We start from the raw sequence: 23,177 nt of genomic DNA on the forward strand, positions 1-23,177 counted from the left end.
TGTGTTATAACTGTTAAATGCAAGATGAAGTAACAGTAACAAACAAGAAGCAACTGAAAAACATAGTATTGACTTTTTTTAATTGGTGACAACACTGCTGAGACAAAGCCATATTTTGTTACTGTGGTGGTTTGTGTCGTATCCCTTTATGTTGACTGAGCAGCAGTGGTTCCTCATCTCAGTCAGTTTGCCTTGAGGAGCCCTTCATCTGTTAAACAAAAAAAGCAGAAATACATTAAATGCTTCTGTTTGGACCAGCATGTATGGGAAACTTGATGCATTTACAGGAATTGATTCAAACTGAGCTGTAACTTTTACTTGTATTTATCATGCACCAGCAGTTTTTACAGTGAGCAGTAGTCTTTTCCTTTATAGGTTAGTAAACTGGGATCACTGCTCTGTTGCTTGACCCAATTTGGGCTATTACTTGTTGAACAAATGACCTAAGAGCATATTTTTCTAGAAACCTTTGTGAAATCTCAGTTTTTTAAAAGGTGCTCACACTTGCTGATGATTAACTCGATGCTGATCAACTGCAATTGATTAGTAGCTACTTACCATTTTAATCCCTTTGGAAGCAGTAAGGGTGTAATTAGTTTTTTCACAGGTCTTTGAAAAACCTTACTCACACGATTGTAATTTGTCCCTCCATAAAAATATCTTTAAAGAAATATATATTTAACGCAACAACAACAAATCAAAACTCTTCACACTTCTTGCTAATGATGTCATGTAAGTAACATTAGTCAATCAGTCAGTCTTCACAGAACGGCATTGGTTGAGTTGAAGCTCAATATCAACAAACAATCAGAGAGAGATAGAGAAGGGCTGTTTAAGAGGAGGAGGAGGAGGAGTAAGCTCATGCCTAACAACAGTAATTCCAAATGACATTTGAGCAGCTGTGACAGACTGTGTTCTTGCTCATGAAATGGCAACCAGCATGAAAAATGCCCCTTTCTGCAATAAATGTTTATGTTTCCCAGCACAAACACCCATTAAAGTGGCCCCTTTCGCATTTTTTCTCATACAACATAATGTTCCCATTTAATCATTATAATTACACCGCATGAGAAACATGTGAAAGAAGCCACTTCCATGAGTAAATCCTGAGATGCAAGACGACCGGAGCTACGTGTTTTTAACATTGTTGTTTTTCTTTCTTTTTTTTTTTTGATGTAGTAGCATAATGAACTCTCAGTAATGTTTTTTTTTTCCAACTGTGTGTGTGTGTGTGTGTGTATGATCACTGGTTAAAACTGTTTTGATGTGATGATGTGGTTTAGCCATAAGGGTTAGAGGGTTTTTTTTTTTTTAAATGTTGTTTGAAAATTAGGTTTTGTGTTTACATATGAAGAAAAAACAAGGCTGGGAGATTTCTTTTTTAAGTGTCTTAGCCATGGACTCTGAATCTGTGGGATTTCTTTGAGATAAATGTGTCTTTATTTTTATTTGCATCCTGCCACAGTTCTGCTCCGTTATACTTGTTTTATTTTCTCACCATCTTTCATCACCCCGCAGTACTCCTCACACTCTGCCTTGCTGTAGAACTTGTTGCTGTTGGCCTGGCAGAAGCCCTGTTTATAGGCCACACACAGGCCAGCGGTGGAGTCAAAAGCCCAGATGGGAGGCTTCCCTGTGCAGGGCTGAGCATCCATAGGTAGACGGCACACAGCTGAAATCACAAAAGAGATACACGCAATGTACTATAGGCAATATTCATTCGTGGTGTGCCACAAGAGTCTCAAGTAGAACATGAATTGCACTTTGTAAAGCAGTTGCAGTCTCTTTCTCTGTGGCTGTTATAAGGAGCCTCGTTGAAAACAAGCACAGCAGCTTCTCATAGAAAATGAGAGTGTTCTTCTGTTTACATGTGATTTGGAAACCCCATTTGAATCCGTTATTAAATGTTGGAACAAGCCTCCAAAAAGCCTGAATTTGCACGTCTGTTGCACAGATATCCATGCACATTTGCAAATGTCATGTTGTGTTTGTTTTTTCTTACCTTCGGTGCGGCAACTCTGCAAACAGTCCCTTTCACTTTCAAAGTTGTTCTGATTGCCCAAACATCCTCCATACTTGAAGAGCTCGCAGTTCATTGAAGAGGAGTTGTAGTAGTAACGCTGGTGGAGCCCGAAACATGGTCCTGTGTCTGGTGCTGCTTTACAGGCCTCTGTGGGAACAGCGAGGGAATATTCATATGCATAAGAAAATATACAACATGAGAATCAGAACTTGATCATTTGCATAAGCTGATATCCTACCAGTCCCATTGAACATAGCTGTATCATCACCAGAGCCCTCCACATCTGGAGCCAAAGAAGGCACCGCATTTCTCCTCACGCGCTGTTTAATGCAGACACACAGACTCAGAGATACAAAAATGACTCAACCACAAATAATCTACATTATACTAGATAAAATGATCTCCTATAATGTACTCTCTCACATGGATTGTATGATGGCCTTGTAATTCATTTATGACAAATTCTACCATAAAACTCAAACTCCTGAGTACAAAGGACAACAGATGTTCTTTTATGCATTTTAAAGGAGCATATGCATAAAATATTCAGTGTTAAATACCTGAGGCTTAGAGTGAGTTGTGGCTGTTGCCACCTCCTCTCCAGGAACACAGTCACCTGCAGATCAAGTGAAATAATGTAATTTGTTCATTTACTTCATCTATAGCCTAAAATGTTGTTTTAAATGTTGTGAATAACAGTTCAATTCTTCAGTTTAATGTGTTTTTGTTTTTTATTTTAGTGAGTGTGTGTGTGTGTGTGTGTGTGTGTGTGTGTGTGTGTGTGTGTGTGTGTCTGTCTGTGTGAGAGCGAACCTGGAATTTCACGTCTTACGTAAAGAGGTAGAGCATACGCAAGGAAGGAGCCCATGAAGAGTGTAGATCTGGGCTGATTTCTTTAAAATGTAAAAACTAGAGTACTGATCTCGGAGGAGGACTGTACACTTATCACTCCATTTTAGAAGAGTGTTAGTGTGTGTGATAATCTGTCTGTGTGTGTGCCTGTGTGTGTGGGCTGTACCTTTGTCCTGTTTAATGATAATATTGGCGTCACTCATTCCCTGGTCTTTAACCAGTCTTTTAAAGTCATCCAGGACAGTGTTTCTCACAGTCATAGTTCGACCTGAAGAAGACACAATCATTTGGAAAATAAAAACCTTAAAATGGCAGGAAGACTTCAGGATAGGAGGGTGTTCTTTACTTCACCTGATAATCACTATAACAACAATCAAGTGTATAGTGAAGGACTGTCAAATGAATCCATTTTGGTTTACATTTTTAGGAAGTGTTTACTCACTGTAAAGCTTAACTGAGGTGGTCTTATTGCCTGATAACTTCTGCTTGCTCATTATTACTATGGCGTACTCATTGTAGTTTGTGTGAACCACGTATGCATCCACGTCTGCCCCCCACTCTGTGAGAGGGAGAGTACAGGGAGAGTCATAATATCGAAAAATCCGCTGTACAAAAGCTCATGAGCAGCATTATTTAAACAGATTAAAGACATACTTGCAACATGATAGAAGAATCGTCCTGGTGTGGTGGTCAGCTCATAATCCGCGATCCTCTCCATGCATGTTCCTCGTCTTCAAACACACACACACACACACACACACACACACATTCCTGTCTTGCATCCCGAGTGAGGACCGGGTAAATGCACTATCAAAGTGAGGACCACCATTTCCGCTACACTTGCAGGCAAATCTTTGCCATTTTTGAACACTTGGTGGCTCTCTGACAGCAAAAATCACCTCAAAATCTTAAAACACTCAAGTAGAAAAAAAACTCATTTTACTATCAGAGTGAGGACATTGCCATAGGGTGCTATTCGGGTGATTTTTCACCAGGGGGTGCTTTTGTGTTCGTTTCTGTCTACATGTTTTTTCTGTTTGCATTTACTCTCTGCCATTTTCCATTTTAGTGCAACCAAATAATGTGAAAGTGAAACAGTCTCAACTTTTTAGATATTCTGTTTATGTATAAAGTTCTGATAATCTATCAAGACTACCCTACATAACAAAAAGGTAGTATTACATGTCAAATACTGCTTTAGATTTTATTAATGATTACCAAGTAACTTCCCACAATGCTGCAACGAGCAAATTCAGTTTATTTCACAATGTAACATCCTTCCAGAGGAATAATAATTGTTATTATAACAATTAAGACAACTATTAAGTCTAATGACTTACAACTAAAATAGTGATCAATAAGAACTTTGATCAGTTTGTTTTGACTTTTGCCAAAAAGAAAAATCAGTAAAGCTAAGGATGGCTACAACTGCACCAGTATGACCTTCCTGCTTCCTACATCATTAAAACCAAAATTCAACTTTTTGCCAAATAACATCATAAGACCAAAACAAGTTTTCTGCTGCACTGAGCAAAGGTGGACACTTTAGGATGCGTTGTAACCATTAAGCCATTAAGAAAGTGAACAACTTAGATACCTAATATACTTTAACAGATTGTAAAATAAATGAACCAAAAACATCCTGGGCAAAAACCTAGAACTTAAAATCCAAAACGGGTTACCTCAAAAGACACTAGGTAAAGGTATTTCCATCGCCCTCACAGTTCACCACTCCAAAACATAAAACCAATCAAATTAAAATCAGACTCGTAGTTGCTACAAAAGCTTTCAAATGCTGTTATAATAACAAAGGGGACCCTAATAAGTATTGAACATGTGTGCCCAAACCTCCTTTTTTTGAACTTATAAAAGATGAAAATAGAGTAATATTGCTTAAATTATTAAAGGAAATGTGACATTTTTCTGCACTTTTGGTAATCACATCCCATTTGCTTTGCCATTCACACAAATTTTGACTAAGGGTCCCCAGCCTCTGCATGTCTGTTACTGTTGCAGAGTCAGTCACAAACCAAACATGAGAAGACAAATTGAAATCTTAAATAATGTCTTAACATTATCAAGGTAAACTTATTTTAGAAGAGGTCTTTAAAAAAGCTTTTTACAAGCAGACCTTCGATTCAGAGTGACAATCGTGTTGTACACAAAGTTTTTAACATCTTTCCATGAGCGATTAGCTAGGTCTTTTTCCGCTTCTAAGCATTTCATGCAGTGTTCTTTTTTTGGAACTTTGCGCTCTGCGACAAATTTTCCCAGCCATCTTTTCACTGCCGTCTTCTCTGCTTCACTCCATGGCCTCTTGCCCTTCGCACAGGGGATCTCTACAAATTACACAAAAGACAACATGGACTGTTAACTTTACAACATGTATGTAACCGTAGTTTTTTTGTTTGTTTGTTTTTTTAAATGGGGTTCTGTGCTTGTGTATATTTACAGAAAATGCCTAACCAAACGGTAGGTTCAACAATTTACTCAACATTTTGTACCCAAGACATGTAGTAAGCACTTTTAAATTTAGTATTTTGAGTTTACAGAAACATGAGATCAGTTATTGAATAATATACTTACAGAGTGAAACAGCAGCCAATTTACTTTTATGCATTTTGTTTTCAAAGGTACTTGTTGCATCTAGCCTTTTAAAATAAGATACTAACTAGTTATTCCTGCTAAAATCATTCATCATAACAATATTTTTGTAAAAGAACAAAAAACTGTCAGACTTTAATAATTTACTATTGTTTTAAATAAGGCAAATATTTCTGATGTACTAGTAATAAAAAAAACTGCTGTTGGTAGTAGTCATAGTCATCTAGTTAACTGACATCACATATTTTAAGTCAATTTTTTTAATTATGAAATACAATTGCTAATATCCTTGACAATGTAACAAGTTACCTAGATCATGATTCAGAACCAAACATAACTGATTGACATGATCTTTTCATTTTATCTGAATTTATGCATTTTATTTGACAAACTGTCACAGTAGTAAATTAAAAAACAAACAAACACTGAAACCATTCTGTGCTGCAGTTTTGCGACTGGCTCACAGATACAACACCAAAGAGCAGAATTAAGTTTTGTCTATCATTAGTCATAAGGCCTGTACTACAAAGCACATTCAACATATCAAGGGTATCTTTCCATAATCTGGATTCACTTAACCTAAAAGTGGCGATCTGGATAAGCGGTCACAAAAAGCTTAACCTGCATGTTCGCATGAAAGGGGTGGCATTGTGAGCCTCTGTTCACTAATGATTATTGAAAAGTGTACTGAAAACAGAAGCTGATTTTTCAAAAGATAAAAGTATAGTATTATGCAAATACAAAGATATTAAAACAGACTGCAGCATAACTAAGGGAGGATTCAGGGTCACCTGGTCCAGCCCTAAATATATGCTTTAGTAAAAAGGAAAGTTTGAAGCCTAATGTAGTCTACTCGATGAGCTTCATTGCTTGTACTTGCCGTTTCTTGCTGTCTTTTCACAAACCTCTCACTGAAAATGATGGTCCAGACTATCAATCTAGTTCACTTGAAAGGTTTTGATTTTAAAACACAACATCTGTGTGTCATATTGGTGGAAACTAAAATATGTATTGTAAGAAAATAACATTGAGATAAAGTAGTCGTCTTTAATTGGTAAATCATAGGACCTTAAAAAGGTATTTTCTATCACAATATAACAAGACATTTTCAGCCTGTATTTTTTTTTATTTTAATTTCAGACTTGTGAAATGACCTGCAGAACCCTGCCATGTGTTTCATAGTGCTGTTCTTGTAAAGTGTGAACTCGCGCAACACAGCAGGTTAAACTAGTCACTTACCAGAATAGGTAGCCTAACAAATCATAAATGTAACAATAAAAGTGAAGCAATCATTCTTTCAGCTGCACTCTTTAGGGGTCATCACAGCAGATCATCTCAACCTCCTCCTATCCCAGCGTCCTCCTCTGTCACACCAACCCTCTGCCTGTCCTCCTTCACTACATCCATGAACCTCCTCTGAGGTCTTCCTCTTCTCCTCCTGCCTGGCAGCTCCATCATCAACATCCTTTGGCAGCCTCCTCTGCACATGTCCAAACCATCTCAGCCTTGTCTCTCTTTGTCTCCAAACCTCTGACCTGAGCTGTCCCCATGATGTAGTCATTTCTAATCCTGTCCATCCTGGTCATTCCCAATGAAAATAGTCATAGCTTTCCTCACTACCATTTTGTAAACCTTTTTCCCTCTTGCTGCTTTCCTTCTATAACATATCACCCCTGACACCCATCTCCACCCTCCCTAAATTCTCCTCTTCAACTTACTGTAAAGCAATATTTAAACATTTTCAATATTTTTTCTAATTACCAACAAAATAATTCTGGATCAATATTATCAAGAGTTTTCTGTTTGTGTAGGTATATATTCTGCCACAAAGAGCAAAATTATAAGGAAATAAATTCATGTGTACAACCTGATTCATATACTGCAAACAGAAAATATTAAATACATTTAAAGCTTAAAACATCTCACCCTTTGCTTTGGCCACTTTGGTTTTTCCCCTTTTCCTCCTCACGGCGAATGTTACTTCCTTGGTCTCTTCTAAAACAGAAACAGACAAAAAAAATGGTAGCTGTTATTGTACAAAGCAGATTTTACTTGAATAGAATTTAATCAGAATACACAACAGTGTCACTACATTTCAGACAAATGCTTAATCGGAAGGTTGCCGGTTCGAGCCCCAGCTTGGACAGTCTCGGTCGTTGTGTCCTTGGGCAAGACACTTCACCCGTTGCCTACTGGTGGTGGTCAGAGGGCCCGGTGGCGCCAGTGTCCGGCAGCCTCACCTCTGTCAGTGCGCCCCAGGGTGGCTGTGGCTACAATGTAGCTTACACACTTACCAGTGTGTGAATGTGTGTGTGAATGGGTGGATGACTGGATATGTAAAGCGCTTTGGGGTCCTTAGGGACCAGTAAAGCGCTATATAAATACAGGCCATTTACCAAATACAGGCCATTTAAACTCACCATGTACATCTGCGAAATGCTGAGAACTTCCGTCTTTAAAAAACAATAAAAAATTAATGTGCCGCATCATCCTAAATTCACTGATTTTTTTTCTATTGAATGACTGGAAAATCTGACCTTCATCCATCTCACTGCCTCCTCCTCTCTCCTCCTCCTCCTCATTTCCCTGAGGATCACTCTGAGTAGCTGCTATGGGACTTTCACCTGTGACTGACACCAGATGTCAAATATTAGCCATCAGGAGTATGTAAATGTTAATTACTCTTCTTTTAGTTAAGATAAATTAAAAAAGCAAAAGGGAAAAAAACAAAACAAAAAAAACACTGCACAGCCATTACAAGGTGCCATTTGTATAAAAATGCATTTGACAAATGTAACCGTTTTTAAATTAGAATCTGGGTTGTGGTGATAAACCCGCAGATTTCTTTTTTTTCCCCCAGTCTATTTCTTGCTGTAATAAAGGAGCTCACTATAGAGTGAGTGTACATGATCAAGTGTTATCTGTTGTATAGATTACTGAGCACTGAACTCGGCCAACAGTGTGTTCATTTGGCTGTAACATGCCACCCAGTTCATTTTACCATTAGGAACCCAAGCTAACAGGCTAACATCAGTGTCTTATATTAGTCAATGTAACATACATAACTTTAGGCAGTTTATCATAAATGCTGCTTATTCATGAGGCAGTATACCAACAGCTGTACTAGTGAGCAGGTAACACTTACCACCACTATCAGAACAGCCATCATCGCTGCCTGCGAGGGCCACATTATTGTCTGCAATGTAAGAAATAAATATTGAAAGGATGCAATTTTATGTGGGAAATTTGTATAAAGACAGAAGTCTTTAAAATGAAATTACTGTAAAATGTATAACCTAAGCTAATTTCCATTGTCATGAGCTTTAAAATACATGACACTAACAATGCACCAAAAAACAAGCAGTAGATCATGACTAGAAGACTAATCTTATTTTAAAACCAGTGCCCATTTAAATTTAAGATGACACCAGTCAGGATTCAGACTGAGGTCCTCTAGTAAGGAATTATACATGTTCTCTCCTGAACTGGAAAAGCTGTTTGTCCAAACAGGGATTCAAAGTAACATCCCTTTCCACCTGGAATCTAATCATCTCATGAAGCCAAAAACTAAATGCAACCTTAAGGTCACTGAGCATGTGGGAAACCTGGTTAGTAAGCATTTACAGATTTGTTTAGGAGTAACACATTTACTGAAATTATCAAACCAAGATTTATTCTAAACATACCACTGCTATGATGCTGAATTTCTGTCCAAAACTGTTGCTTGATTATATAGATGGTGCTTGTGAGCACAAGTTATACATTACATTACATCAAAAATGAAAATCTCAGTGGATCAAACTATCCGTGGCACAAATAAATGCAATAAATGCTAATATATTTGTTATTTGAAAATCTGCTCACCATTTCAACCTACTTAATAACAATGTTTCACATCTGAAAAGATACATTAGAAACCAAAAATGTGTTCTGCTGTTGTACTGTAAACAGAAAGGACAAAACAGGAACACCATCAATATAATCAGTCCTATTCATTGTCAATTCATGGTCTTTATTGTCTTAACTGAGCTCATGTATTCCTGGTTATAGGTAAAATAAGAAGATGTTATGGTATGACCGTGTTATTGGACTGCAGAAGATTGCACAGGTCTACCACGTAGACACAGGCTCTAAAATAGGGCTGCAAACAAATGTTACTTTCAGCAATTTTCTCTATATTAAAACCTACTTTCATCCACCTCTCTGTCTTGTTCCTTCGGTCTGCCTGGGTCTCTTTGACTAGCTGGAGGGCTGGGAGCTGGGGAAATTACACCTATAAAAGATAATGAAATATTAGTAATTGGTAGTCCAAAATTTTGATTAGAGAACAGTGCTAACCACCAACATTCTAAAGTTGGGCATATACTGTGCGATTTTTGGACAATTTTGAGCCGATTTTTCAGTCATGTGTCCGTTTTGGGGATCGGCCCAAGTATCGCCTTAATCGTGTCTCAGCATGCAGTATACATGGGATAACGAGAAGCAATTAACACCTCACGACCAGCTCCCAATCATGAGTCGGATGGTTGCAAGAAAATCAAACTTATTTGAAATCCTGTCGCCCCTCGTGAGGGTGTCAACACAGCCTCTCACACTTCGCACGCGCAAACACAGAAACGGAAGTGATAAAGACAGAGCAGCACAGCAGTGCAACGTGTGATCTATACACAAGCGATGGAGGCACAACTTGTAGAACTTTAGCAAGCTCATCTGAGCCTTTTCAATGTGGCCTCACAAAATTATCACGACCACAACAACCGTGAAAAGAGTTGGATGGACGTTGCTGCTCAATTGCAGCTGCCTGGTCAATGTTTTTCATTAACATTTTAGCAAAGTTGATGGTGGTGGTGTGTGTGTCTGTGTGAGTGAAAGACAGAGGGAGGGAGAGCGAGAGACAGATTTGGTGTTATAAGCTTCATGTTATGGATTAGTCAAGTATAAAACTATTTGACCACACAATATCATTTCCAATTCAATATAGCAGGACAGGAGAAAAAAAGACAAATACTCTATCATACATACCAGCAACAGAAACCTCCAGGGTGCTGAGGTTCTTGCCCCTTAAGGTGCCAGTGCCTTCCTCCATTGCAAACAGAAGCTTGCTTATCTTGGCAATTTGAAAGGTTTTGTCTGTCTGTCTGTAAAAGTCCTGGTGAACTCTGATGTCATGTCCCATGAACCTTGCAACTTGCTCGAGCTCTTGATCATTAAGATCCAGGAGTTGGCAAAGTGTGGCAACCTGTTTTCTTAATTTAGTTGACCTCAGAAGCTCAGGGTTTTCTGCTTTGCTTTGGTCTGCATATTTTCGTAGGCAGTCACATCCACGTATGTGTGTCATCCCACCAGGTCTAGCAAAGAGATAGGGGTTTTCAGCAGGCACACCAGCTGCTTCTCTGTTTTTCACCAACAAATCGATTGACTCCTTCATTCTGTCGCTCAAAAAACCTGGCACTTTCCTGCCTCTCTTCCCCCTGATTTCAATGCGGGTTAATAGCTTGCTTAGCTCCTTTTCTAATGGTGACAAGGTTTCGTAAATGTCTTCATTAATGGGACTTGTTTTTACGTTCTTGTAGGTCTGAAGAGTCAAGCGTGATGCTTCCCCTTCACGTCGCTTGTTAAAGACAATAACCTGTGCCAAAACAGTCTCGTTCAATGCCTTGTATGCTGCCAAATCCACGTGCTGCATCAGTCTTTCTCTTGCTTCACCTTCCACGGTACGGAGATGGTCCCTCAGAGCAATTACATTTTTGGTGAGGGGAATGTCATCCTGTTTATTCCACCTCTTTTCTTGTATTGTTTGGTGAGCACTGACAGATACACTGTTCCTCCAGTTTTTGTCCAGAAGTTCCAAGAATTTTTTGGCCTTCTTCTCTGCATGGTCATCGTCATTCATAAGGGTCTGTCCAATCAGGACCTCGACTGCTCCTTTAAGACAAAATCCAATTTTGACTACTGTTGACGGTTTGCCATATTCATTTTTGCCTGGACTAAAGTTTGTAAGATGCTTGGCAACACTGACAACAAACTGAAATTTTGATGGTTTGCACAAATCTTCAAGAACATTCACTGTCTTGTCCATATTTTTTGCAGCTAACATGAAACGGCCAAGCTCCCTCATCCTTTGCGCAATGTATTGGTGCTTAGACTTCACACGGCCATGTCTTGCATATAGCGATTCTCCATATTTGCAAATCAGAGAATCACTCCTGATGTGAAAGGACACTTGATCTTGTCGCATGTTGTTAATAACAGTCTGACATCCTTTTGATGAATGTTTTATTGGAAGCAGGCGTGCAGCATAACTCTGGACTCTAGGATGTCTAGTTTTTGACGCACACGATTTTTTACTTTTGCATGACAGCTCATGTTTCCATAATGTCTTTTTGCTATACATTCCAAAGCAATAAGGGCAAGGCAGATATTCCCCTACTATGGCTTTATTAGATGGCTGCTTCCATGTTACGACTTGTCCTCTGCCTTTTTGTATCACTTTTGTGTTGTGCTTAAAGTCTCCTTTATTGCGAAGTTGTTCTAGAAGATCCTTCCTTTCTTTGGAACCTAGAGGGTAGCTAAAGGCATATGCCACATCACTCATCTCCATGTGCTTCCTCTGCAGGTGTCTCGATAATTTTGCTTGGGACTTCCCACAGTAAAGACAATAATGTTTTTTGTCCCATACTCGTTTGTTGTCCTCCCTTTTTGTACATGTTTTCACAGTCACTTCTGATTTCTGTTTAGCCCGTTTAGCCTTTTTTTCTCCCTTGTGATCATCTCTCTTTCTTTTCCCATATGTTCTGGGTGTCTTTTTAAGAGTCATGTTTCTCAGTTCTTCATTATCACTGTCACTATTGCTAGAAATGTCAGTGATCTTTCGTGTCTTACTTTGTAGACCGTGTGTGTCCTCATCACTTAAGTCTGAAGTTTGACTTGGCACGTATTCAGAGCCTGAACAAATGGAGAAATCCAGCTCAGAGCAATCACTCTCCTCCTGAATAGGTAAAGAGAATAATCATCATGAGAAGAAGTCAATTAGAAGGATAGAGTTATGTAATAAAGCTGTAAAACTATCTTCCAAAAGTTGAGATGCTGTGTAAAATGCAAGTTAAAATAGAACGCAATATTTTTCAAAGTCACATCTGAGCGTATGGGGGTGCATTAGTGCCTATGGAGCTAGCAGCATGCACATGTGGAAACGCATCGTCAGTGCCGAAAGAAAATACAGGTTATAGAGCAACATATGCTCCCATCTAAACAACATCTTTTTCAGGGAAGGCCTTGGATATTTCAGCAAAACAACTGTAAATCGCATAGTGCATGTATTATAATGGCATTGTTTCATAGTCCAATACTCTGAGCGCTGAAATGACCAGCCTGCAGTCAAAACCGTTCACCCTACTCATAACATTTGGAGCATCATGAAACAAAAAATACAACAAAGGCGGCCCAGGACTGTTGAGCAGGTAAAATCTTACATCAGACAAGAATGTGACAACATTGCTCTCCTTAAAGTCCAGCAACTGGTCTCCTCAGATCCCTGATGTTTACAATGTTATAAAAAGAAAAGAGAAAATTCACAGTGGGAAACAAGGCCCTGTCTTAACTTTTCTGACACATAGTACTACCATCACATTCAAAATGATCCCATAATTTTCTTAAAATGGAATAATTTCTCAGTTTAAGCAATTGAAATGTTTTACATGTCTTACTGTTAATAAAATTTGGGTTTATGAGATTTGAAAAACATTGAATTCCATTTTGATTTACATTCTACACAGCATCCATTCTTTTATAGACATGAGGCTGTAAAAGAATAATGAACTAAAATGAGACGGGTTACTACTGTATGCTGACACCCTTTATTGCATGGAAACTTTTTTTTTTTTTAAGTCTAACTAGTGGCATATAACAAAGATGACTTTTTGTTTTCATTCGACAAACTTATTGTATAAGAAAAGCTGCTATGAAGACACACTCAAATACTGTTTGAGATAGAAATAACACCTAGAAATGTATTTGAAAAGACAACATTTCTGGATACATATCCAACGTTCAAGGTTAAAGCTGACCTGAAACACTACATACATTAAGGATAGATGACACTATGGAGGCCTACTCTTAAAAAATTAAAAATTAAAAAAAATCTCCGATTGAACACTGTCAGTGAAGCTCGTTATTAAAAAACAAGTGTTTACAGCATGTGTATTTCCATCTTGGCTGAGTTCAGACTATGAGGTCACTGAGTTGGTTGGTTGGATGGATGCTGATAACAGTTCTACCCTACGTTAGTTTATGTTAGCTAACTAGGGACAGAAAGAATAACTAAAAATAAAAGGAAGTCTAAGAGGGATCACTTTGTAACCCTGGCTGCAGCAATGAGTTTATGTTAAAAACCAAGTAAAGACTGTCAACTTTCACTTTTAGTCTCGAAGTGCTTTGTCATTGTTTGCTAGCTGTACTGAAACAGAAGAATCCACCTGTTAACTGCAATGCTCGAGTTTAGAAAGGTGATGCTTAAAAGGTGGCGCATCTAAAACGTATTCCCACAGCAGAGAATCTATATCACACTTAAAATATGCTGTAAATAAAAGAATCAGTGAAAACGGGGGCTTCCAGTCTATTTTAAACAGAAACTCTGAATCGAACCTGCTTCCAACCAGATGATGTGTTCGTCATCAGTTACTATGGTGACATAGCCATGTTTAAAAAAAGAAAAAAGATAAAAAAGCCGCTGTTTGACTTTAACATTCCTACATATGATTCAGTAATAATTATTAAAGACTACATGTTCAAATATTTGATAAAAAGGCACATACCTGTGTTTGGCTTGCTGCCATGGCTTCCTCGACCTAATACCAAAGACAAAATTCAAAGTTACTTCTCAGTTACATTTATGTAATCCAGTTACAGTCAATAACAGCTTAGAGGTGATACAGCACAACTGCACCAACATTTTTCTCAGTCTTCAGCAAGCAGGAAAAGCAGTCCATTTAATGCAGCCCATTACCCATGTCTAACATATAACTGGACTACACTGTGCTTTCCACCATTTCCACCTCCTTTTTCTTTTCATTTATTTACTGAAGCTCACCTCAATAAATCTACAGGTGTCTTAGCAGTGAGCTCTCATGCAGGTGAACCTGCTGTACAAACTGTGACCTGCAACTCTACCAAATTTAAAGTTACATAAAAAGAATAACATTTTTTTTTTTAAAAAACAAAAAACATGGAGCATCACAATGTTTCACCCATTTTAAATATAGTAGTATTAGGGTTGTTTTTTGTTTTTGTTTTTTTTTTTAAAGTGCTTTATATAGGGATAGCTTATATGCCCTCTGATTGGCACACTGTTAGGGGGGACATCATTTTCCTTTTTTCAACATACTTTTATTAATAACTCTCTCTACATAAAACACTATTAGGACAGCATGTTATCGTTTCCTCCAAGGTGTGTCATATTATAACGCTAAAACATAGTGACCAAAGAGACAACACATAAACACACTTGATTGTTTGAAGGCAGAGTTATAACACACTATACAAAGGCTTACATTTTGTATAAGCATTTACATTATTTGCTTTGAATAGCCAAATGAATACTACATGGCAGCCTTTATGTTCCACAAAAAACACTTTCTGAAGCCCACTTTAGCAGCAGAACACCAGGCCTTCTGTCCAGTTATATTTGACAGTGAAAAACACCTACAACAAATGTGAGGAATAAGACAAACGAGACTAAACAGAGCACGCTGCTCATCTGGGTCATGCTGATGTGCAGCTATGCTAGTAAATATACTGGACGGACAGACGCCGCTCAGTCACTGAAACACAGACACTATCGAGTCATCACTCGTTGGAAAGGTCGTGCTACAGGCTGACAGGTGGTTGGAATTTTAATTGGCTCAGATAACAGGCAACGGCACATAAAATGCCACGTTGGCGTAAACACGTAAGATCGTTTATATTTGATGAATAAAGGCGGACAATGATTTAAAGCATTTTGGATTGTATACACTGCACGAAAAGCACACGTCACACTTCACTCGTTTCGTTGACATATTTTAAAACACTAACTTGATAGATGTTATAGATGGGCGTTCCGGGGTTGAGTTGTAATGAAAGATGAATGCGCTCAGGATAAAAGTGGCTTTTAAACAAAATCTATACTCAAACCGACAATTAAAAAGAAGGGAATAAATTTAACAAGTCACCCTAAATAACAAATGTACAAACCACAGTTTGGCCGCTTGTTATCTTTAATAAAATTTGTGAACGATTAAAAAGCATTTCACTAAGCTGTCTTGTTAAAAGGCTGGAACTCACACAGGTCTGCAACCAAAAACCTGTATATGATTTTTGACTGCTTCTTGCAGATTGTTACTCAGTGAAAAATATCAAACGTCAGGTTTTCTTGCAAAACTCATGTTTCTAGAGTAATTAAGCTTACATTTTCCCTTTTAAACTGAAAAGCATATCCAATAATGATTTCTTACATAAATTTAATATTTCTAAGAGCGAGACTCAAGAGAAATACAAATAGAAAATGCAAGAAAGTGAGGGGGAGTGGACGATGGGTTTGGCGTAAAATGTAGTGTTAAAAATATCATGACGGAATAGTTTTTTGTTCCCATGTTCAATTATAAGAAAAATTATGGATAGTAAATTGTAATAAAATATAGCTGTGTCCAAATTCATGGGCTGCATCTTCCTGAGGCCGCATTTGTAGGCTGATTACAGCGATGCGCCGAAGGCTGTCCAAATTCATAGACTCCTCCGAATGCAGCCGACAAATGCGTCCTCCTTTTCCCCGAATTTGAAGGATGGGTCTGATGCCCTTCGTGGCCACCATATCCCTAGAATTCATAGCGCGGCCCAGCCAAACTCCAGTTTCCGGCAATGGCGGCCGCTACTAAGTTTTAAAATTACTCTTATTAATCTTTCTGGGTCACAAAATAAACTTTTAACATATTTTCAGGCGAGAATGTGGGTGTGTAAACTTCAAATATCTGCTCGGTTTATCAAGACATCGCATATTTGCAAAAGTGCTTCGACGTTTTCGGAGACGTCTGTTACCCACCAGCTCGATAGCTAGCCGAGAGCTCGAGGGTCACTAGAGCCGCAGAGAACGGCACAACTCCCGGCAAATAATTTTTAGATCACCACGGACTTTCGCTACTCAGGTTAAACGTAATATATAAGTCACTTAAACAACCTAAAATTGTTATTGTTTTGTCTTTTTTCAGTGTTTTATTTGTTTGTGAGTAAATTGGTTTGGCTGAGATTAAAGTTATTAGATTAGATTAGATAAAATAAAACTTTATTAATCCCCCGGGTGGGTTCCTCTTTGGTTTTCACACAGCTGAATAAATGTCAAACAGAAAACTGATTAAACAGAAGTATGAGACGGTCGAGAATTTACGCCAGTGTCCTGTTATATTTTAGATAGCAAGGAGCAGACGGCCGAGTTTATTAAACTCCACCGAGACAGCGGTGACGCTAATCTGAAGGCTAGACCGTCCAATTTCACAGCCGTTTACTTCCGACCTACCCGACCTCCCTCCTGAGGACTCGGCCCACGTAGACCGCGAAGGCCGGGTCCTCGGGAGGATGCAGCCCATGAATTTGGACACAGCTACTGATATTTTTCAACGCTGTTGTGCTTTTTTGAAATGTAATCTCCTCCTTAAATAAATGTCCGTGATTAAGGGGAAAGGAGATCATTTTTGGATTCAGCACCCCAAAAAACATCAAATTTGCCAAAAATATCCCATGCTGCTGAATGTCTTTTTTTTTTTTGAATATGTCTAATTGTCAGTTTGTTTGCTAGCAAGCTGCTATTAACTGAGACGAACTTTATGCATTGTACAAGTTAAAAAAAATAAAACCTGACGTAAGATACCTTTTTATTTCGTTTCATTTCATAAAAAAAAATTGCACAGTTTTCATAAAGACAAAATGTGAAATCTTACCTGCGGAAAGCTTTTTTTCAAATCTTGCGAGCTCCAGTTTAATTATCCAGCTTCTCTGTCGGTGGACTGAATGATTGAGATGCAAGCAATGCCCTGCAAAAGTTTGAGAGCGTGCAATGCAGGTGCGCGGGGGGGAAGGGCGGGTCACTGACGGGTCATGATATGTTAAAGACGAAGTGCAGAGAGCCAAAGTATTCTCTACTTCTCAGCTCTCACTCTTAAACCTGATTTACACGGTACATTATATAAAATAAAGGAAGCCTGACATTGATTTTACTACAGTTTAAACACATGATGAAACAACATAATAAAATTAATCTAAAGTAACATTTAGCTTTACAGTTTAAATTTACTTTAGGCATATCAGTAGTTGAAAAGAACTAAGAACCATATATATATATATTGTTTTTTTTACACACATACTCTAAACGGCCACTGTATTAGGCACACCTTGCTAGTCCTGGTTTGGACTCTCTTTTGCCTTCAGACCTGCCAAAGTGCTGGAAACATTCGTCTGCCCCTCCCCCACTGCAGCAGCTATGGGGGAGGTGCAGGGCATCAGTGAAGTTAGGAGCAGAGTGTAGCACAATATTCTGCACTTCTCATCCTTGAGGTACATTTTTCATTTCTTAGTACAGTTTAGTACACAATATAAAAGCACATACTAAAATGTATCTAAAGTCAGATTTAAATGTACAGCATAATTTTACTTTATATACATCAGTAGTGAAAAAAAGTACTTTACCAGATAGATAGATAGACAGATAGACAGACAGACAGACAGACAGACAATATGAGATACGCTTTGGTACATTAGCATTGTCCATAGTGAGGATAATCATGTCCATTATATGAGCTCCCTACTCCTATGCAGGCTAATATATAGCCAGTAGTTCCCATGACTAAGAACAGGACATTGAATGGGCCTCACAGCTTCCATATTAAATTACCATAAAGTCATCCTCAGTACTCGCTATGTTGTCAGGCTATATATCATAACTTCACAATAAAGTAAGAGAACTCAGGGTGAGCCCTTCTGGAGGCCAAATGATTCAATTTAATGCAAAATAGGTATTTCATCTGCTCTGATAGAAAAGCCAGATATTTCAAAGTTTCATTAATGATGATCAAATTTTTATTTTCTTCTAATGGCTAAGCATTTTTAGAGTTGCTTAGTATAAGTAGTTTTAAAATAAGGCTGTGGACTAGACATGTTCTGTTTGAATGAAAAATGGGCATGCACATAAGTTGCTGACAGCTTACTTTCTACCAAGAAGGAGCTAGGAAACAACTTTAAATTTCATTTCCTTTTCTGTCTCAGAAAGCATTATATGTATTTAAGTCTTTATTATAATGTACAGCACCCATCTATCCAGGCACCCATTTTCCTAACTGCTTTTCTACAGCGGCAACCAGAGCTCCCAATCCATCACAGGGCACTGTATATTTATATTCATTAGTTCACAAATCAAATATTCACATTAAATGTATAATCTACCTTCTTTAACTCAGTGTTTCAAACATTAACTGTACATAAAATAAATGAACTTTTTCTCCTAATATATGGTAAACATTGGAAATGCATCCATGAGAAACTTTTTCTATGCAGTGATAAGCTGGCAAAATTACACTAAAGGTGATTCATGCCCAGCCTCTCTTGCCCTGAAGAAGCATGAGCAACTTTTCTTTAAGTCCACTTGTTCCCTCCACACCAGCCCAGGACTGGTGAGGCAGACAACCCAGTTGATAACTGCTAATGGGACAAGGGAAGTCTGGGTCTGCTCCTTACCCCTTTTACCTCTGTGGTTCTTCATGTGGCTGTCCCTCTAACCCAGGGGTGTCGAACTCCAGGCCTCGAGGGCCGGTGTCCTGCAGGTTTTAGATGTGTCCTTGATCCAACACAGCTGATTTAAATTGCTTAATTACATCTTCAACATGTCTTGAAGTTCTCCAGAGGCCTGTTATGAACTAATCATTTGATTTAGGTGTGTTGACACAGGGTGGGATCCAAAACCTGCAGGATACCAGCCCTCGAGGCCTGGGGTTTAACACCCCTGCTCTAACCTGTCTTAATGACAGTGGGATATGCCACTGGCATTGTGTAAGTGCGTCTTCCCCATTCCCAGCACCTTCATAGGGTATGGGTCCTGTTAGAGCCTCTGGACATGGTACCACTGGTTACTTCTTCTTTAAAAGCTGGGTTCTTTCATTCATTGGCTTTGACAAACAAGTGGCCAAGAGCCAAGAGAATATGATGATGCTGATGCTGCCTGACAGCATCTCGCCAGATGTAGCTGAGCTGATCTGGTAGTGTTATACTAACCCTATGCCTTCTGTGGTTCTCTTGGAGGTCTTGTGATACTGTGTGCATTTGCTCACTCAGTTTGCCTCTCTAACCTCTGTTTTATGTGTGCCTGGCACTTGAATTAAACAAAAACAAAGGTATTTAGAGCGCTATGCACATACTCATAGATTTTCCTCTTTTTATATATATATATATATATATATATATATATATATATATATATTATTTGCATTGTAGATTCTCACTAAAGGCGGCATTGTAGATTCTCACTAAAGGCATCCAAACTATGAATGAACAGATATGGAATTATGCAGTAAACAAATTGTGAAATATACCTCAAAACATGTTTGATATTTTACATTCTTTAAAGTAGCCACCCTTTGATTTGATTACTACTTTGGCCACTCTTGGCCTTCTCTTCATGAGCTTCATGAGGTCGTCACCTGAATTGCTTTTCCAACAATCTTGAAGGATTTCCCGGAGATGCTGAGCACTTGTTGGCCCTTTTGCCTTCACTCTGTGCTCCGTCTCATCCCAAAACATCTCCAATGGGATTGGGTCAGGTGACTGTGGAGGCCAGGCCATCTGGTAGGCACTTCATCACTCTCCTTCTGGGTCACAGAGCCCTTACACAGCCCAGAGTTGTGTTTGGGGTCATTGTCCTGTTGAAAAATAAATGATGGTCCAACTAAACACAGACCAGATGGGATGGCATGTCACTGCAGGATGCTCTGGAAGCCATGCTGGTACAGTGTGCTTTCAGTTTTGAATGACTTCCCAACAGTGTCACCAGCAAAGCCCCCCCACACCATCACACCTCCTCCTCCATGCTTCACAGTGGGGACCAAGCATGTAGATACCATCCATTCACCTTTTCTGCGTCGCACAAAGACATGGCAGGTAGAACCAAAGTTCTCAAATTTGGACTCATCAGACCAAAGCACAGATGTCCACTGGTCTAATGTCCATTCCTTGTGATTCTGGTGACTCGGATGAATGTATCCTCAGCAGCAGAGGGGACTCTTGGTCTTCCTTTCCTGGGGCGGTCCTCATGTGAGACAGTTTTGTCGTAGTGCTTGATGTTTTGTGCGACTGCACTTGGGGACACATTCAAAGTTTTAGCATTTTTCCAGATTGACTGACCTTCAGTTCTTAAAGTAATGATGGACTGTAGTTTCTCTTTACTTAGCTGATTGGTTGTTGCCATAATATGAATTTTAACAGTAGTCAAATAGGGCTGTCAGCTGTGCACCAACCTGACTTCTGGACAACACAACTGATGGCCCAAACTCCATAAAGACTGAAAGAAATTCCACAAATGAACCCTGACAAGGTACACCTGTGAGGTGAAACCATTTCAGGTGACTACATCATGAAGCTCAATGAGAGAAGGCCAAAGGTTTGCAGCACTGTCAACAAAGCAAAGGGTGGAATCTAAAATATAAAACATATTTAGAGTTACATATCAGCTATCTCTTTGCTATATAATTCCATATATATTGCTTCATATATTTGATGTCTTCAGTTTGTATGTACAATGTAGAAAGTAGTAAAAAACAAACAAACATTAAGTCAAAAGGTGTCCAAATTTTTGACTGATAGTGTATGGGGGGTGGAGTTGGGAGTGTACTCCGAAGCCCAGATAAACAGAGAGGGCTGTTTCAGGAATGGCATCTGGTGTATTTTCATATCGGATCAGTCGGTACCTGGGTTAACAATTACTGCCTCCTGTGCTATTGGCCAACAGAGAGCCGATGGAAACTGCGCTACTATTCGAAGACAAAGGAAGAGGAAAGGGAAGAAGCGTGTTAGGAGTCGAAGAGAAGGACAGGCAGGAGCGTGGAGGTACTATGACTGGCAAAGGGAGAGAGCTGGCTGATATGAATGGAGAGAAGGAAGGTAGATTTACTGTGTGTGCAGGAGACCAGGTTGAAGGTTGGATGTCAGTTAGAAGAGAAAGAGGAATTCTGCAGTTAGTTTGATAAAGTGGTAGAGAGTGTTGATTGGAGCAGACTTCAGTAGCCATGTAGGTGAAGGAAAAAGAGATGTCAGATAGGTATGGTGTTAAGAAGGGAAATGCAGAAGGTCAAAATTAGGAAGAATGGAAATGGCTGGGGTGAACTCATACTTCAAGAAGAAGGAGGAACATAAGGTGACGTAGAAGAGTGGAAGAAAGTGCACACAGGTGGCTTACATCCTAAACAGAAGGGTCAGTCTGAAAGAGATAGGAGACTGCAAGGCGGTGTCGGGAGAGAACGTAGCCAGGCAGCATTGGACACTAGTCTGTAGGATGACTTTGGACGTCAAGAAGAGGAAGAGAGTGAAGGCAGAGACAAGAACTAAATGGTGGAAGCTGAAGAAGGAAGAATGTTGTGCAGTTGTTAGTTCAGGGAGGAGTAGAGACATTCTCTGGGTGGAAGGGAAGAGTTACCAGATGACTGGGAAAATACAACTGAAATGGTGAGAGAAAGGCAAAGAAGGTGTTTGGTGTATCTTTTGGAGAGAGAAAAGAGGACAAGGAGACTTTGTGGTGGATTGGACACTTTCCTCTAGTTCCTCAAAGGAATAGCTAAGAGAGAGTACGATAGTCAGGGAGATGGAGAAAGTAGACAGGAATACTGGGAGGCCAGGCCTACTGCAAAGATAGAGGTGGCAAAGGAAAAAGCTTATACTGAGTTGTATGTGAGGCTGGGCACTAAGGAAGGAGAACAGTACTTGTATCAATTAGCTAGACAGAGATTGAGCTGAAAAGGGTGTGCAGCAGGTTAGAGTGATTAAGGATAAAGATGGTGAAGAGAGTGTGTTGAGAAGATGGAAGTATTCTCTCATTGTTGTCATTAATGAAGACATTAAAGACAGAAAATGAGGAAAGATGGAGGAAAGTTAGTGAATCAGGGAGTGCAGGGGATTAGTAAGGAGGAAGTGAGGGCAGCTATGAAGAGAGGAAAGGCAGTTGGTCCACATGACATATCTGTGGCGGTATGGAGATGTTGAAGAGAGAGGACTTTTTAACCAGATTGTTTAACACAAGTTTGGAGAGTGAGGAATGAATAAGTGTACTGGTACCAGTTTTCAAGACCAAGGGTGATATGCAGAGCTGTAGTAACTACAGAGGGATAAAGCTGATGAGACACACCAAGAAAGAGTTGTTGAAGCTAGGTTAAGAAGAGAGGTGATCATTAATGAGCAGCAGTATGGCTTCTCACTGAAAAAGAGCAGTGCAGATGTGATGTTTGCTTTGAGTGTGTTGATGCAGAAGTATAGTGAAGGTCAGGAAGAGTTGCACTGTGTCTTTGTGGATCTGGCAAAAGAATATGATGGGATGCTAAGAGAGGAACTGTGGTACTGCATGAGGTAAGTCAGGATGTGAGGGTGGTGCAGGGCATGTATGAGGACAGTGAGGCAGTGGTGAGGTGTGCAATAGGAG

General features: G+C 39.2%; 2 protein-coding genes across 3 annotated transcripts in view; both read right to left on the minus strand.

The window, feature by feature from the left end:
• ambp (alpha-1-microglobulin/bikunin precursor) overlaps positions 1–23,177 on the minus strand; it is a 26,710-nt gene continuing 3,533 nt past the window's right edge. The window contains exons 3-10 of the mRNA XM_005451371.4: positions 3,530–3,606; positions 3,318–3,434; positions 3,042–3,143; positions 2,584–2,639; positions 2,262–2,343; positions 2,003–2,170; positions 1,499–1,672; positions 1–208 (exon numbers count right to left, since the gene is read on the minus strand). Coding sequence (XP_005451428.1) covers positions 183–208; positions 1,499–1,672; positions 2,003–2,170; positions 2,262–2,343; positions 2,584–2,639; positions 3,042–3,143; positions 3,318–3,434; positions 3,530–3,606 — 802 coding nt within the window. The 3' untranslated portion in view covers positions 1–182. The remainder of the gene's footprint in view (positions 209–1,498; positions 1,673–2,002; positions 2,171–2,261; positions 2,344–2,583; positions 2,640–3,041; positions 3,144–3,317; positions 3,435–3,529; positions 3,607–23,177) is intronic.
• LOC102075503 (uncharacterized) lies at positions 3,650–17,522 on the minus strand. 2 transcript variants are annotated; one of them, XM_019361168.2, is made up of 8 exons: positions 17,446–17,522; positions 14,293–14,325; positions 12,362–12,467; positions 9,669–9,752; positions 8,625–8,675; positions 8,017–8,109; positions 7,406–7,474; positions 3,650–5,214 (listed from the first exon to the last, which is right to left on the minus strand). In XM_019361168.2, the coding sequence occupies exons 2-8, from the start codon at positions 14,311–14,313 to the stop codon at positions 4,982–4,984; spliced, it is 657 nt and encodes a 218-aa protein (XP_019216713.1). In that variant the 5' UTR covers positions 14,314–14,325; positions 17,446–17,522; the 3' UTR covers positions 3,650–4,981. The 2 variants fall into 2 exon arrangements, with proteins under 2 accessions (XP_019216713.1, XP_005451427.2); XM_005451370.4 differs by having other exon boundaries at positions 10,502–12,467.

The sequence above is a fragment of the Oreochromis niloticus genome, linkage group LG7 (genome assembly GCF_001858045.2).
Source record: "Oreochromis niloticus isolate F11D_XX linkage group LG7, O_niloticus_UMD_NMBU, whole genome shotgun sequence".
Lineage (NCBI taxonomy): Eukaryota > Metazoa > Chordata > Actinopteri > Cichliformes > Cichlidae > Oreochromis > Oreochromis niloticus.

What these genes read in the sequence shown, in the direction of transcription:
- LOC102075503 (XM_005451370.4), bottom strand. Translation starts at nt 14,313, where the DNA reads ATGGCAGCAAGCCAAACACAG. An exon ending in AGACAGAGAGGTGGATGAAA is followed by an intron (nt 8,676 to 9,668) that starts GTAGGTTTTAAT and finishes CTTACATTGCAG; the next exon opens with ACAATAATGTGGCCCTCGCA. An exon ending in TGGCTGTTCTGATAGTGGTG is followed by an intron (nt 8,110 to 8,624) that starts GTAAGTGTTACC and finishes ATCTGGTGTCAG; the next exon opens with TCACAGGTGAAAGTCCCATA.